General features: G+C 35.4%; 1 protein-coding gene across 2 annotated transcripts in view; it reads left to right on the top strand.

Annotated features, from left to right (window-relative positions):
* Epha3 (EPH receptor A3) overlaps positions 1 to 17,552 on the top strand; it is a 288,656-nt gene that overhangs the window by 253,688 nt on the left and 17,416 nt on the right. For both annotated transcript variants that reach the window (XM_051191727.1, XM_051191726.1), the window contains exons 12-15: positions 2,771 to 2,832; positions 3,641 to 3,850; positions 15,430 to 15,579; positions 17,029 to 17,222. In XM_051191727.1, coding sequence (XP_051047684.1) covers positions 2,771 to 2,832; positions 3,641 to 3,850; positions 15,430 to 15,579; positions 17,029 to 17,222 — 616 coding nt within the window. The remainder of the gene's footprint in view (positions 1 to 2,770; positions 2,833 to 3,640; positions 3,851 to 15,429; positions 15,580 to 17,028; positions 17,223 to 17,552) is intronic.

Here is a 17,552-nt window from a genome sequence, read left to right as displayed (position 1 = left end):
GAGTTAGAACTTAATTCAAATGGGGCTGGCCTCTGCTTTTATTAGCACACACATTAGTGGTTAAAACTGTGGTTATTTCAAGAGAAGAATGCTTGTTAAAATGGGATCAAGCAATATTACCTTATGTTTTTGTAATGGTCCAATAAGAATTAAAAATGTTTAACTTGTTGCAGTATTGATAACGATTCATTATGTACAAAGGAAAGCCCATCATGTTATCATCATGTCTATCTTCTATCTCCGAAACACCAGGAAGTACCTTTTTTTTTGGAATTTGTTCCAGTTTCCTTCCTTGTTTTTTTCTAGTATTGTCTGATTACTTAGTGTCACTGAAAGAGTACTGTCTGCTAATGACAGTGGTTTTGATTGTATATCATAACCATTTATAAAAGTGTGCTTAAGGAGCCACATGTTACTCATTGTTAACCAACTGTGAAAGAGTTAAGGCAAGTGTGTCATGAGTTTCAGGCCAGACCAGGCAATCAGAGAGCAACAAGTCAACTAGGATACATAGCATGTCTTGGTCTCAATACAAACAGATGAGTAAAGGGCATGTGGAAGACTAGACATAGTGTATTTACAATGCTAGACAAAATTGGTGTTGTTTCTGGCTACTAACATTTCCTTAAACATTTCAGTGCTGATGGTAACTATCTCCATCCAAAAACTAAGATTAGATATTTGTAAAGACAATATGACTACAACTGACATATTCCAGCATCCAAATCTTGTCTTTGTGGAAATTGTGGTTAGGATAGTTGTAGCCCTAAATATCCAGGGCTAAATCTGTAATGCTTCTATATTGCCACTGGGCAGTGATTAAGTGATTTCTCATATCTCTCAGCTACTGTGGAGCTGAGACTGACTTGATTCTGTTACTGCACAACTGTGAGAAACTACCCCCCCAACACACACACACACACACACACACACACACACACACACATACACACACACACAAAACCCTTTACTTTCTATACTGAGTAAATTTAGAAACAGAATTGAAACTGCACTGTTAAATCTGCCTTGGTGGTTTTTGTTGGAGATTCTTCAGCCACTCATAGGATTAAATTTTGTCTGGGCCTGGTGCATATCCCCAGCTATGTTTTGGGATCCCTCATGACAACAAATGATACAGGCACCGATTCTGGGAAGCTGATTGTGTCATGTGCTAATCAAAGCATAGAGGAGGAGTCGCAAACTTTAGGACCAGCACACTGCATAATGTGCAGATGAGCTGGTATTTGTAGATCATTTCCCACTGCATGCTGCAGCAAATTCTCACTACTCCAGAGCCTTTGTTTCTAAGCATATTTACAGAGATCACAAAGGAAACTCTCCAGTTAAGCTATTGCTTTCCAAGTTATTTTGTTTGCTCTTTGTCTATCCACTTGGGTTGCCGGATCTTTGAACTTAATGCAAAGCATATTTCCAGGCTTGCCTATCTTAACTGAAGTGTTTACAAATTCCTAAATTAGAAGAACCAAGGGCAGCCTGATCTGATTTCTGAATGGTCATGGGGCCATGGCTTAAGTGACTGGTCTGACTTTTTAGCTACTTTTATTTCTCTTGCCAAACATTTTACAAGACATGCTAATGAGAAATGAAATGGCCGTAAGCCTTCGAGCCAGAGGAAATCAGTGATAAGCAGAGAGAGCTGAGTGGTATACAAAGGCAGTAACCAGCCAAAGGAAGCAGTGTCGTCCACTACTACTGAAACATATACCAGTTTGGTAGCATATTAGTCTCCCCCAAATTATATAATGAAGGAGCACAGACCCTGATAGTGATCTGCAGAGACTTAGGAGGAGCGGGCTTTCTTTCATTCAATTCTTAAATCATTCCACAGGACAGGGCTGTGGAAAGTGATATGACCCAGTATAAAGTGGGTGGCATCATTTCTTAGGTTTGGTTCTGCCCTCTTTGAAAAGGGAAAAAAGTGCACTGTCATGCATATATTTAGTGTCTCTCAGTTCTCATCTGTGAAAATACCTCACTGCTGCAATACTTGCTGTCTTTTGTTTGTTTGATTTTTTTGTTGTTTTGGTTGGTTGGTGTTTTGAGACCCAGTTATTCTGTGTAGCTTTGGAGCCTATCCTGGCACTCACTATGTAGACCAGATTGGCCTCGAACTCATAGAGATCTGCCTGCCTCTGTCTATCTTAGAAGGCCTGGGCAGTCTACAGAAATTCTGACAGTGGGACCAGGATGTATCCCTGGAACATGAAAGGACTTTGGGAGCACATTCCCTATGGAGGGATACTCCCTTAGCCTAGAGGCAGGAGGGAGGGCCTAGATCCTAATCCAAATAACTTGACAGATTTTGATGATCCCTCCTGGAAGGAATCACCCTCCCTGTGGAGTGGGTGGGGAATGGGATGGGAGAGGGGGTCTGAGGATATAGGATGGGAGGAAAAGGGAAATAGGATTGATATGTAAAATAAGAACAAATAATAATAACAATAAATGAGAAAAATACCTTAGAAGCAAAAGAATAAAGGGATATACTTGGATATTGTATGAGTCTTGAACACTATAATAAATTTATTTTAGATAAAGTAGGTTATGGACTTTTGTTCTAGAATTTAGCCTTCTTCATTTTTAAAAATTTTATTTGAGTCACAGTTGTTTTTATTTCAACTTTGTAGTGTTTGGGGGACACAAAAGTTTCCTGTATTTATTAGATGTTTCAAAGTGTAGTATGTATGTTATGCCAACTTAGTGCTTAGTGTGCTGATGAATATATATTTATCATTTATTGTATGTTTAGGTAAGCCAGTGATGATTGTTACAGAATACATGGAGAATGGTTCCCTGGATAGTTTCCTGCGTGTGAGTAAAATATCATATATATAATGTTTATGTTTTTATATGAGATAGTATGTATAAATATACATACATTTGACAAGTAAGTTATAGAAAATACTAGATGCATTCTAAATTGTACTAAACATCTTGGTGTCAAAATTTCAAGTAATAATTAGTCAAGGATTGCTTAGCAAAGGGAAAATTCTAAAATTTCATCTTTACCTTGTAATTTCACATGTGTATGGTTTATATTACAGAACTTTTTAAAACGCGTAAGGCTTTTGTATTGTTCCAAATCACACATTTAAAACTACATATTACTATTTAAATAAAACTATATTTGAAGGTTTCTCTGTCCATGACTCTATGACTTTATCTTTCATCATAATTTCTTTAATTAGCTATAACTAAGGATCACGCCAAACCACAAAAATTAGGTAAACATATCTTTCTCATATATAATTATTTTTGCTGATTATTAAAACTTGAACCAAGAGAAAAGATTAAAATTTCAATCAAATGACTATCAACTTGAGATAGTCATGCTATTTATTTTGTTGTTGGTTTTGACCTTGGGTTTGAGAAGGATCTTCTGCATCATACAAAGATAGAGACAATACTACTTTTGAACTGAATTCAGATTCTATGATACTGTACAGAGTAGCACAAACCCTATCCATTTTGTGTTAGCTATGCACTCATTTGTCTAAATATCATGACAGTATTATGGACTTTAGTTAAAGTATGTAAGGTCAATAATGAAAAAATGACAACATAAGAAATTGTAAAGTAAAAGGAACATATTTTAGTATGTGTTGCAAATGTATTTCAGAAACATGATGCCCAGTTCACAGTCATCCAGCTGGTGGGAATGCTTCGTGGGATAGCATCAGGAATGAAGTACCTTTCAGATATGGGCTATGTCCACCGGGACCTTGCTGCTCGGAACATCTTGATCAACAGTAACTTGGTGTGCAAAGTTTCTGACTTTGGACTCTCTCGGGTGCTTGAAGATGACCCAGAAGCTGCTTATACAACTAGAGTGAGTAATGAGGATTCCCACCATCTTTGGTTTCCTTAATGCAAAAGTCTGGGTATATAATCAAGCAGAAATGATAACAGAAAATCATGTATCAATTACAGTTTCCACAGATTGAGACACTTCTCAATATTTAAAATATAATTTATTCTGTGAAAAACTGATGATTTGCGTGTAACAGTCAAACAACAATTATAATTCTGAAATAACATATCTGGTCTAATAAGGCCTACTCAACAAAACTAGGTTTTTCACATGCCTAAATTATTGACATTTTTACCATCTTCTATTTTTGATGAAATGACCTTGAACAGGCATGTTTGATAAATTCTGTGGGTTCTATCACTAGGTTATTTTTAGAGCATTTACATGACCCCAATAAAGATTTATAATTAAAAGAAGACAATTCTAAATGTTATTTTGAGGCTTTTGTTCATCATTAGCCTATTTGTTCTTAGTATATGTATCTATGTAGCAGGTTTACTTTTTTAATGAACATGTTCTTCCTAAGTGAGAAAATTTTTCCTTTCAGATGAGGAAAATTTCTAACATATAGCTAGTAGAATGCATTTATAACACTGACTTCCACTGTATAGCTCTGAATATATGATGAAGTCAGAAACATGGGTGGTTAAACAAAGGTCAAAGTGTCTTTTGATGCTTCTCTACTCTCCACAAACATCAGTCAGTGAATGTTCTACAAAAATAACATCATGCTTCTGACTACACTCTCCTCCTAGGGGAAAGCATATGTAGCAAAGGAAAATATTTACTTACCTTCCTAAGATGTGACTTTCTGGTCCCCAATAATGCTCAGTCCTCTAAAGGTTTTCTTTTGTAAGCATTTGCAACTCTATAAACATCTAATAGTCCAGAAGTATTGTTGCTTGTTTAGGTTCCCCTTACAACTGTCTTATTCAAAAAGATGTTCCAGTTTTAATAAGCCTCATCTGATAGGAGATGTATGTTTGAACTTATTTATAATACAAGTTTTTTCTTGATCAGGTTCTAATTTCTCTGTGGCACAAAATTATTAAATGTGATCCCAATTCTATTCTTAATCCCCTAATACACAAAGGAATGACTAATCTAGTGGGAAGCTGACAGGTTCTTACAAATATGATCATCTGCTTTTTGGAGGTTAAACCATGTTTCTGATCAGAGTTTCACTATACTGGTTGTGACTTTGTTTGGAGTAAAGACACTTGAGGATCATTTATTTGGCTTTAATAAAGAAGGAAGGAGTTGCTATGTCAATATTCTCATGTATCATTTTTGAATAAAAATGCAAGAGGCCTTGTGTTGAAATTCTAGCGTCAGAAGATTCTCGCCAACCATACCAGCCAAGTGGATCCTTTCCCTTCCCACACATAGTTGCTTAAAGCACTTCATTTCATCCCTGTGTTTCTTTGGCACTCTCTCAAATACCCATGGGGTTCCCAGCTTCCTTCTGAGAAGCATCTGCATGTCTACAGTAATTTGGAATTCATTGACTTAATCTCCAATAACAAGCTTTGTTTAGTACAGTAATTTTATGATTTACTCTTAAGATGAGTATGATTATAAAGCCATTGGGCTGCTATTTTTTCATATAAACACACCACAACAGATGAGTTGCTATTCTAAGCAGTTGTGTAGAGAATGTATACTGACTGGAAGATCACTGTTTAAACAAAAAATATTAGAGTGCTCCTTCTTCTGAAACTTAACGCAGAGTGTGTCAGGTAGAATTGATAAACATTTAAGCAAAACAGTTGAGGAAATATACTTGAATGAGATAAAAGCTTACTATCATAAATAAAAAAACTAATACCACATAAAATATATTATATACATAATAAAGTTTACTCATTTAATGTCTTTAAAAACCCAGTTTTATCAATATTGAATTCTGTATCATTTTTGGTTTAATATTCAGTGATTGTTGCCTTTTCCAAAAAAAATTTAAAAATTTCAAGAGGCTTTTATTTTGTATAAATACAATGAACCACTTTAAACACAACATCACACTTATTTAAGTAACACTGTAGTCTGTATTGTCTGTCTGCGTTTTTTTACAGTTCAGGAATTAGCATTCAGTATTTCAAATGCACTGACTCTTTTCCAATGCCTTTCTGGATTCTGTCGCCTTTAGATACAGAGAAACCAAACAAAGAAATCACAAACCATATTTGATTCAGTGTTGTTCACAGACGGTGTCTGCTCCTTCCTATTTTTTCCCTCCAAATCCCTGTGAGATTCAGGCAGAAGAAAAGAGTAGTACAGGAATTTTGTCAATGAATTTTGTAATTTAAAAACCCTTAAAGACTGGGCAGACATCAGTAGGCAAGAGCACTTGCTGTGCTTTCATGAGGACCTTAACTAAAAACCTGGATTCACACAAACAGCGTTTTGATAATAAATAAATAAAATGTAAAAATCTTCAACTAGAGTATTTATGGAGTTGAGAATATGCTTGGCCTCTAAACATATTGCCAATTTCCCCATTACTGCTCTTTTCTGTGGTCTTAGGTACATAATGATCTCCCTCGTGTTCTCAAGTGTTATGAAAAGAAGGAGTCAAATAAACAGTTTGTGTGTGTGTGTGTGTGTGTGTGATTCTACTTTTATGAGTATTTTATGCAGAAATCAACTGTTTTCAGTACTCATATCCAGTTATTCCTCTTCATCTTTCACTCCTGAATTATGCAAAAATTTCAAATGTTGACACTGCACATTTTTCATTAATGTTATGCATTCTGGTCTCTTCATAAAATCCCACTCCAAACTCTTGGGATGTTGCAAGTGAAAAGGCTATAGAGTTTTTGTGTTATTATGAAAATAGTTTAAAGCTCATAGACTCCCTAAATGGCTCTTGACATCCCTACAGATGCCTGAAGGACACTCTGCAGAAAATTGCTACAGGTGCTTTATCAGGAAAAGTACCTTCAAAACTAAATAAATATTTCAGTAGTCATTCAATGATATAAGTCTAAATTATGGTGTAGCTTTATGCAACATGATATGTTTTAAAGAGCTGTTTGTGAAGCATAACTCCAGCTGCAATCTACCTTCACAAATCATACTGAAAGCTCCTGGATTTCATTTGGTCAGTGGGATTAGAGGAGGCAGCCCCACAAATATAAATCTCAGAAAAAAATTCTGTTGTTGAACAACAAACAACAAAGAATTTTTTCCACATTTTACATTTTATGTACAATTGTGACATGCCCTGTCTTCTTTGTTTTGGCCTGTTTTACCATATAACTAGTATTTTAAATGAACCATGTCAGAAGGCAAGAAGCTAATCATAGAATTGTACTCTGACATCCAAACACAAGAGCAATCGGCAACCTATTCTTTTTTACAGTCTGAATCATCTTGGGCATGTAATTATTGTATGGGCTGTTTCAAGAAATTTGAGAAAGCCATTTAGCTTTTCCTTGGGTCTATCTTCCAGTGTTATATCATTTTCTTTTTCCTCCATACTGACAGCTCAAACTGAGCATAGTCGATTGAATTTCAAGCATGTTTGAGAGCATCCTATCTTTGGTCATTAAGAAAATTTTATATATATTCTGTAGCTTTTAAATCTGTGGCTCTGACTTTATTGATTGTGGATATCTTTGTAGTATATAATGTCACATTTTAAATGAGTGAAAATAATGGCTAATGCTAAAGAACTTAACTGGCCCTGTCTTGTTCACAGTAGCAACATTTTGAAAGATGAAAGCCTAAAAGTTTTGTTCTTGAAGGATTCTCAACCAAAAACATTTAACATAAAACGTGACCTGAAAGAAACATATAGATAATAATATACACCATACTTTATTTACACATGATTGGAAAATGTAAGAATAAAATATCCAATCAATGTTCTACGTATGCTAGCAATAAACTTTCAAACTAAATGAATAAAAGCAGTGATGAATTATTTCCCACTTTAGGTATGACAAGTCTTGTATGTAACCACAAAATGAAGCTACTTCCTCATACAAATTCTAAATGATTTGCCAATATTCATTATCAATGTTGTAATAAATTTATAAGTCACCTTGAACGTTCTCAAAATTTATTTTAGACACATAGATATCATGATCATTTTTACCTGGGAAAAACAAATCTGTCTGTATTGATGTGATGGAAAATCAAGGCTCTAATTTTGAAGTGGAACACTAGATAAAAGAGCTTTATAAAAATGTGTTTATATATTACCCATGGACCCTGAAGAGTTTATTTTTCTATGAAATGTATGATTTACTGATTTACAGATTTATTCAGTAAATTTGTGGCTATTGTGTTGCAGACACAGTTCTGGAGCCTAAGAATCTTGATGTGAGCACAGTCAAGATCTGATCTTATGAGTTTGCAGTCACCCTAACTCAGATAAGGGAAATTAAAATGAAGGGAAGGGAAGGAAGAACATTTACATGAATAGAATAGCTCATTGTTTTCTCTTTCTTTTTGTCCCCTTTTCAGCTGAGGGAACTCTGTAGCCTTATCATTCCTAAAATTCACTTTTTATCTCTCTACATAATTTCCTTTTCCTAATGAAATCTGTTCCCTCTAATCTCTTACCCTGTACACACACTCTGTGTTTCTATGTACTGTAGCTTGGCTATCTTTTATTTTACTGCTAATACCCACAAATAAGCAAATATGTACCATATTTGTCTTTCTGGGTCTGGGTTACTTCCTCAGGTTGATTTTTTTTTCTAGTTCCATCATTTGCCTGCAAATTTCATGTCATTTTTAAACATCTGAGTAATACTAATTTTTGTAAATGTACACATGATCTTTATCTATTTTTCTGTTGAGGGATATCCAGGTGGTTTTCAGTTTCTGGCAGTTTTGAAAAGGTTGAGCAAGTGTCCATTTGGTTTGATGAAGTATCCTTTAGGTGTATGCTGAGAGTGGTATAAAGGAATCTTAGGCAAGATCAGTTCTCATCTTACGGAGGAGATTTGCACTCCCATCGGCAATGGATAATCCACATATTCACAAGCATGAAATGTCACTTGTTATGTTGGAATTGGACATTCTTATAGGTGTATGATGAAGTCACACAGTAGTTTTGATTTATATTTCCCTGATAGCTAAGGGTGGTGAATATTTCTTTAAATGTTTCTCAGCTATGTAACTTTTCTTATTTTGAGAATTCTGTTTAGAACTGCACTCCATTTTTAATTAGGTTATTTGCTTTCTTGGTATCTAGTGTTTTCAGTTCATTGTGTATTTTGGTTATTAACCCTCTGTTGGATGTGTAGTTGATAAAACTCTCGTTCCTTTCTGTAGGCTACTGATGTGTCTGAATGGCAGTGTCCTTTGCCATGCAGAAGCTTTTCAATTTCATGATGTGTCATTCATTAAATGTTGATGTTAGTACCTATGCTCACAGTGTTCTGATTGGGAAGTCTTTCCTGTACCAACGAGTATAGGTTATTTCCAAATTTCTCTTCTGGCAGGTTCAGAGTATCAGGTTTTATTTTGATATCTTTGATCCATTTGGAATTCAGTTTTGTGTTGGGTAATAAGTATGGCTGTATTTGATTTTTTTTCCTACATGCAGCCCTGTCCCCATTTTAAATTGGGTTATTAATTTTCTTGATGTCTAGTTTATCAAGATATTTGTATATTTTGAAGATTAGCTTCCTAGTTTAGCAGCCAGACTTACTTATACCTGCTAGGAGAAGAAACGTCAGCTTTTTCTTATAGAGTGACACTGGGTATACCAACCACTCCAGGACAGGACTCAAGTTCAGAAGCAATTGACCCACATATATTGGACTCTACAGATTCATTTATGTGCTTTTATTTGGTTACACTTTAGTGCTTTTTTGTTTGTTTTGGGTTTTAGTTTTTTGTTTTTTGTTTGTTAGTTTTGTTTTAGATGCTGTTTTATTGGGTTCAGAGGAATTTTTTGTTGTGTTGAATTTGGACTTTGTGGTTTTTGTGTGTTTGTGTGTGTAAAAGAACTTAAAGATAAGTGTGTAGGGAAGAGAAAAAGATCTAGAAGTATTGCTGGAGGAGAAGAATATAATAAAAATATATTTAAATTTTAAAATTGTTCTTAAATAAACAAAATGCAGAATCTGGTATGTGAAATTTAACTTAATTTTGGAAGGAACTGGAGACACAATAGATCACATTTTATTGTATTCTTGATGTTTTGTTTTGCCTTATAGCTACACATTTCCCATCACTATAGCTAACTTTTATATTGTTTTGTGAACACCTAGAAGGGTCATAAACATTGCTTATTTGTGGTTTGGCTTTTTCATTCTTAGTATTATTTGAATGTGAGTACTTTCCTGTCTATTAGTAACTTCTTAATCATTTTACACAATGTTGAAAAATCTCGAGTTCGGGGGTGGGCTTCTGCTTCTTTAGAATCATCTGTCTCTGATCTCTCATGGCAACCAACATCTGCTGAAACTGTTCTCTCAGTGGCCTTAGGGTTGGAGCTACTTAGGATTAGAATAAATGTTTCCCCTGGGATGTGGTTCCCCTTGGATTGTGCCTTGTTGTCTACTACAGTGAGTGGAGTTGAGTACATGATAACAGATAGATGCTAAGACCTTCAGCAAAATGATTTATCTCTGTAGCTCTGCTTTCAACCTGAGAGGCTAATATTTGTCTACAGGTCTGATACTCAATCACTCTGGGTTGAATCACATTAGCCCTCCTAAGTACTTCGTCATTTGAAGTACAATCTGGCAAAACTGACAGGCAAAAGGTATGAAATAAGAATCCTTGAAATGGCTCTTAATTCAACAGGAATTTTTTTTTCACAAACTAATAGAGGTTAAAAAATTAGTAGATATTGAAAAGTACACTTTAGCACTTAGGTATTTGAGCCATTGTAGCTATCTTCAGAAGTCAAACCAGAGGCCACCCACATGCAGCAAATGAACTGACATCAATTGTTCTCCTGAGGGAGAAAAATAATAATTACAATTTAGTCAAGTGTCTTACAGAGTATTTCTCAATCTGTGGGTCACAACCCCTTTGTTGTAGAATAACCCTTTTAAGTAGTCACATATCAGATGTCCTGCATATATTGCCTTTAAATTATGATTCATAATAGTAGAAAATTACAGTTATGCAGTAACAATGAAATAATTTTATGTTTGGGGGGTCACCACCACGTGAGGAAATGTAATGAAGGGTTGCATGCAACATTAACAAGGGTGACAATCCTAGTCTTATGAAAACCATCAAATTTAAATTATGAATTCCTAAAATTCTGACTTTATGAATTTTGTAAGAACAGTTCACAATTTTATTTTCAAGCCTTGAAAAGGGTTTTAAATTTCTGTGACTAATAATGTATTGGAAGATAGCAGCTAAGCATTGTTTCATTGAACCCCTGCCACGTGTATTTAAAACTTTTTATTCCCTGTGTGTGGTGGAGCAAACCTTTAATCCCAGTCCTCTGGAGGTAGAGGCAAGCAGTTCTCTGTGAGTTCAAAGCCAGCCCGGTCTACAGAACTAACTCAAGGAAAGCCAAGGCTATTTCTCAAAGAAACCTGTCTCAAAAATATAAAGTACATAAAATAAAACACACACATAATAAATAGAAAATAATACTCTTTATTCACTCCCTTTAATTCATCTATTTGTTGTATGGACATAAGGTAAGATGCATGCTCAAGCAGATACAGAGTTTAGAATGAAGGTAATCCCTCTTAAAGAGCTCAAAACTATTCTCATTGTAAATGTCTGCACCTTACATTTAACGCAGCAATTTGAAAGCTGAAAAAGCTAAGGTTTATAAACTAGTCAAGCTGTTAGGTTGTTAGAGAAGGTTAAACCATGTATAGTTGTTAAGTTTTATGCTTCCCATGGCCCTCCATCTATATATGGCAAAGTAACATTAGAAATGTTAAGCATCTTTGCAAAATTAAACAGGAGGATCAGCACAGGTCCCAGCAAACAACACTGTTATCTCTACTAAAATGAAGTATTCAAGTGGGACAAATAACCGAATATTCCCCTGCACCGCCAGCTCTTAGAGCTTCACATTGACAGATGCTGCTCAGAAAGGATTAGCTTTGATACTTCAAATATAGAAAACAAGCACTAACTTCAGATTTTTGCTGAGTCTGATCTGTAGGTTCCTATGAAGTTGAGGTTTTAGATATAGTCCATATGCTTGGATTGCTTCAGTCAACTGGGGCTCTCTTCAGATGCATAAATATCTGAGGATTTAAATGTAGACATAGAAGACATTCAAATAAATGCCTTCCTAGTTTAGAAACCTCTTAAAATATGGGACAATGCACCATCATAAATTATTTGTATAATTAATTGTACAGTTTGCACCATCATAAATTATTTGTATAACTAATTGTACTTTTAAAATATTCTGAAAACTGGGTGGTATTTTACCAAGAAGATGTAAATTATGAAATGAGTTCCAAAAGTACATCAATAAAGTTGCAATAAAGCTGCTTTGCTGTCACATGGGCCAAATAATAATGACAGCAAAGTGTGTCCACCTATTGGCATACTTCATTGAAGCCTATGTTTGGCAGTTAGTAAAAAAAATAGTTTAACATATTTAATAATTTAAACTCAAAGTCAATTTCAAAACAAAATAGAAACCTTAAAACATCTGAGATGAACTGTTGAGGTATATGATAAAGAAGGAACAAACTTTGTGTTCATCATCAGGAGCAGAATTATGTATATATTTTGGAATTAATTATTTGTAAGAATTATAGTGAGTCTGTCTTTCACACATTCAATTCAACCCTGCAATTACTCAACCAAAAGAGAGACTGTATTGTAAATTATGACAATGTTAAAACTCTGGAGGCATGCCTTCTTTTAGCCACATTTCTTCAGGACTTTTCTATGCCCTTGTCGTTCAGATGAGGACACTCTGCTCTCAAGAGCCAGTGACTCTACTAAAGCTAAGCCACCAACAAGCTCCACCTGAGAAGGAAAATGATGCTTAAACTATTAGGCTAATTTAAAATTCACTGAAACAGAAAATGATCTCTCCTTAAGAAAGTATGAATGGGAGAAGGCCAGGACAGAGGAAAATTATGAGAGAATGGTTGAAACTAAGGAAAATTCCAGAAAGGATATGGATACATTATCAAAATCTAGGGACTGAAATAGCTCTTGTCGATTGGACTTTTGATTTTCTCATTGAAGTCAAATCCCAGGACAAAAGCAGACATGTCTACAGAAAGAGTGACAATGTGAGGCAGAGAGTGTGAGGCAACCAGTTCACATAAAAGCAAAAGTGCTGGTCCAGGAATTCATCTGCCTCCTTTTCTTTTCTACTTTTTAAATTACATTTTTAATTTAAATTTGAAATGAGCTTGTTTTACATGTCAATCCCAGTTCCCACACCCTCCTGTCCTCCTGAGCTGCCCCAACCCCCAGCCCATCCCCTTTCTGCTCTCCAGGGACGTGAGGCCTTCCATGGGGGTCTTCAAGGTCTGCCACATCGTTCTTTAGCTCATCAAGAATCAACATGTATCATCTGAAGCAGTAGCTCTCACAAAGGGATTATGCTGTTCCCCAGTGGACATTTGCTAGAGTCTGGAGCTACTTTGGTGTTTCATAACTGGGGATCACTAATATCATTTCTACCAAAGGGATTGAAGGCATCTCAGAATGCAGAGTCCCTGACACTGGAATAATCTGATCTGAAATGTCAGGAACAGTCTTTTAGAGAACGAGGCTCTAAGGCTATCCAACATGTGTAAGGAACAAGAGTGAGAAGACAGCCAAGCCATGTTCTCAAGTCTCACCAAGTATAGATACATCATAGAATGCAGGAAAAAAAAAAAAAAGGCAGCATGGGTGTACAATGGAATATTCTTCTCTGGAAATAATAAGATCCTACCTATTTATCTACATTTATGTGCCAAGAGAATGTTATGCTAAGAGGTTTGTGTATACTCTTATAAAGCTCATCTCATAGAAACTAATATGGAATGATGGTTATCAAGGAGTGAGGGAGTAAGCAAGAGGAATGAAGAAGACAAATGGTTGACCAATAGGTGCTGGGCTGCAGATAGACCAAAGCAAGAAGTTCTGCTTGGTTAAGTGTAGACAATAATAATATGCTATAAACTTTAAAACTCTGGAAGGAGGTTCTAGTCACAGAAAGCAGTGGTTGGGGAGAAAGTCTCCCGAGAAAAAGGCAACTGTGTGAATTTAAAGCAGAATGAACATAGGAGAAAGGGGATTCAACTAAGATAAGCAAGCTTTTCTAGAATGCCTGATCTCTTGCCAAGACAATGAATCTAAATATAAGCAACTATTCTGTGTGGTCGGCACAGACCGACATGTGCTATGCTCATAACCTTTGCTTTTATTACATATTCAGCTTTCATGGGCTTGTGATTTCAATGATAGTTTGGGAACACTATATTTTATTTTATTTATGTCAATGGACATTTTACTAGTTCATTATATTAGTTCTACTTTATATTGTACCAGCGGTGAACAAAAAGATTTTGAAACTACAAGGCTAGAATTGAACAATTTGTAATGATATACACATCTTTCCCTCTGAATTCCACAGTAATTTTATTAGTTTTAATCCTCTTCTGAAGTTTGTGTTTTTAATTAAATGTGTTCAGCTTCACTTTCTTCTGTGTTCATTTAAGGCCAGAGTGAGGTGATACGGCCCCGAATGGAAAGCAGAAAATTTAAAAACTTTTTTTTTTTACTCTGGTTTAGTTAGCAATGATGGGAAAAATTGATAAATTTCAGTGGTGCTTTATAGCCAATAGTGAGTTTTTCATTATTTCCTTATCTAATGAACTTACAGAACATTACAGGTGAGTTAGCCAGTTATCTAAAGGAAGTTAGTTGAATGAGAGAAAAGGACCGGATGCTTATGGACCACTATATTAAAGGTCAGACAAATTATCTATTGTGGATGCAAAATATAAACCTGCCAGTGATAGAAAGTTGAATTATTAACAATCCTCCATATTTTTCTGAACTAATATTTTCTTGGTAAATTAGTAAAGGTTGATTTGTGATTTCCTGTCAATTATAAGAGTGTAACTTGAGCTGTAGATATTAGTCAACTTACAATTTCTTTTATGATTTCAGTGATCTTCTAATATATTTAGGGGTAAATTTTGTGCTAAATATGTTTTTCTGTCAGGGCTTGGAAAATGCCAACTGAACCTACCACTTCTCTGCTGAAATATTGTCTGTTGATGGCTTCTGGGAGAAGAGTAGTTTAGTTATGTGCAAAATAAGTTGACCTCCAGGCTTACGTGCACAGTTCTAAACCCATGGTCATGAATATCATCTTTGCTAAACTCAGTAGATCTCAAAAGAAAAGGGATACAGATGTTTGGAAAGGTATTATGTGGAGGAGGAAGGCTAAGATGGTTGGGAAAGGGGGTGTCCTGGAGCACAGTTTGCTTTATATATGCATAAAATTGTCAAAGAAAAATATGTAAATTAAATATGGAAAAAATAGAACATTAAGATATTTTTAGCAGAATCCTATATTCTCCTACAGATATCCTGAAACAGTATGTCTGATTTTAGAGTATATTATGTACATCATATGTTATATTACTTATTCATTGTACATGTGATTTTTATATCCTAAGGGAGGGAAGATACCAATACGGTGGACATCGCCAGAAGCAATTGCCTACCGCAAGTTCACATCAGCCAGCGATGTGTGGAGTTATGGGATTGTTCTTTGGGAAGTAATGTCTTACGGAGAAAGACCATATTGGGAGATGTCCAATCAGGATGTAAGTGTGTGCTTGTAGTTTTTGAATTATGAGTTGAGATTAAAACGTCAAGCCATGCATAGAAGTGGAGTATAATAAAGCCAGGTGGTGCCTACTTGGTGACATCGAAGCTGAATATTTAAATGAAAAAAAAAACCTATTCTTGCATCTTGCAAGGGTATTATTTGGGTTGTTTTAATAGTTTCACTTATTTCCCTCAAGGAAGGATTTAAGAATGGAACAAAAAGGAATATTTCTAATAATAATGTAATAAAATTGTGTGTGTGTGTATGCGTGTTCATGTATGCATATAGGCACATCACAGAATATTAACAGTATTTTAGCTGAAAATGTTCTTCTACCTAACATTGTTAAGATATACCACCATCATTTCTCGATTAAACTTTTACAACTGCCCCATTATTTTCCTCACTCAAATTTAGTGTTCCAAAAAAGACAAAACTAATAATCTCTACCATGTTATTTCTAATAATGCTGTAGCTTGCACATGAATTTAATCAGAAGAATTAAGTGAGGATGGTAGAAACAATCTTCAGCATTCTGTCATACCTATAATAGGAGGGTTGTTGCTACCACTTTGGGAAAAGATACCATTAACCCATGGGATTAGCATATTTCTTTATGCTTACTGGAAATGTTGAATATGAACCCAAACATATAAGAACGCAAACTGAGATGAATCTGGCCAACTTCAAGTCACTGTTTGTGATATTCCTCTACTATATTTGATATATAGATAATATTGCACTTCCTCAAATGTGCTGCATATTTTTAAACACAATAAATACAGGAAAATTACACTTTTTTCATGTATTTTCTTACAATTGATGTTATATCAGAGCATATAAAAGCATAGTACCTTGATCAGAAACTTTAGCATGGCCCAGGAACTTGTTAGGAATAAAACTTCAGGATTTACCCACCCCCTACCCCCAGGTGGATGATTCGGAAGCTCGGCCATTGAGAAGAAATGACTTTGAATGTTAAGAACTCTCCAGATGTTTATGATTTATGTTATTAAAATTACTGCTTCATGCATTTTAAAACAGTAAGGCACTGCCCACAGAGAGCTTCTCTGGTTCGCAAAGTTCTGAACTGTGGTACGGCTGGAATATGCATCCTGATTTATTTTGCATGAATAAATACAAGATTTATATAATAATCTACCTAATCAAATAATCACTATTTAGTAGCAACAAAGTTTCTATACCATGAATCTTTTTTTTAAAATATTGACTTGCAAAAGGTCTTACGCCCACTACTATCTATCTTTTAGTTTTCCTTTAGATAGTATTTTCATGCATGAATAATTTGTTATGAATACTGCCAGCTATTGGGCAATTTTTAAAAACTGTCTTGTTGAACTTTAAAGTATTTTTAACCACTGAAAATGAAAAAGTCCAATGAGTCTCTTGCTTTCTGTCTCCGGAAACTCTGCTTCTCACATAGGTAATTAAAGCAGTGGATGAGGGCTACCGCCTCCCACCTCCCATGGACTGCCCAGCTGCCTTGTATCAGCTGATGCTGGACTGCTGGCAGAAAGACAGGAATAACAGACCTAAGTTTGAGCAGATCGTCAGCATTCTTGACAAGCTCATCCGGAATCCAGGCAGCCTGAAGATCATCACCAGTGCTGCAGCAAGGTGACACATTGGATATGCATGCTGCACTCCCTCATGACGCATGTTCTCACCCCTGCTCCCGCCCCCAATGTGTTCTTAGAAACTGTAGTTCTCAGAACTGGAGTGATACTGTTTGCTTGTCTTTCCTTAACTTGGGGAGGAATTAACATGTGACTTTAGAACAATGATGAAAATATTAGTATGATTCTTAGCTGGAAGTGTCCATATCTTCAAGCTTAAGTCTGGGAAATATGAAAACTGAACACATGGCTTATTTTACTCTCCATTGTTTAAGGAAAAAGCGGTGGGGGATGGTAAGCTGTTTGCTTAAAGATATCTTCCAGTAGTGGA

Source organism: Phodopus roborovskii, unplaced genomic scaffold (assembly GCF_943737965.1).
Source record: "Phodopus roborovskii unplaced genomic scaffold, PHOROB, whole genome shotgun sequence".
NCBI lineage: Eukaryota > Metazoa > Chordata > Mammalia > Rodentia > Cricetidae > Phodopus > Phodopus roborovskii.
Note: the sequence above shows the minus strand (reverse complement) of the source record. Positions and strands in the feature narration are given on the sequence as shown.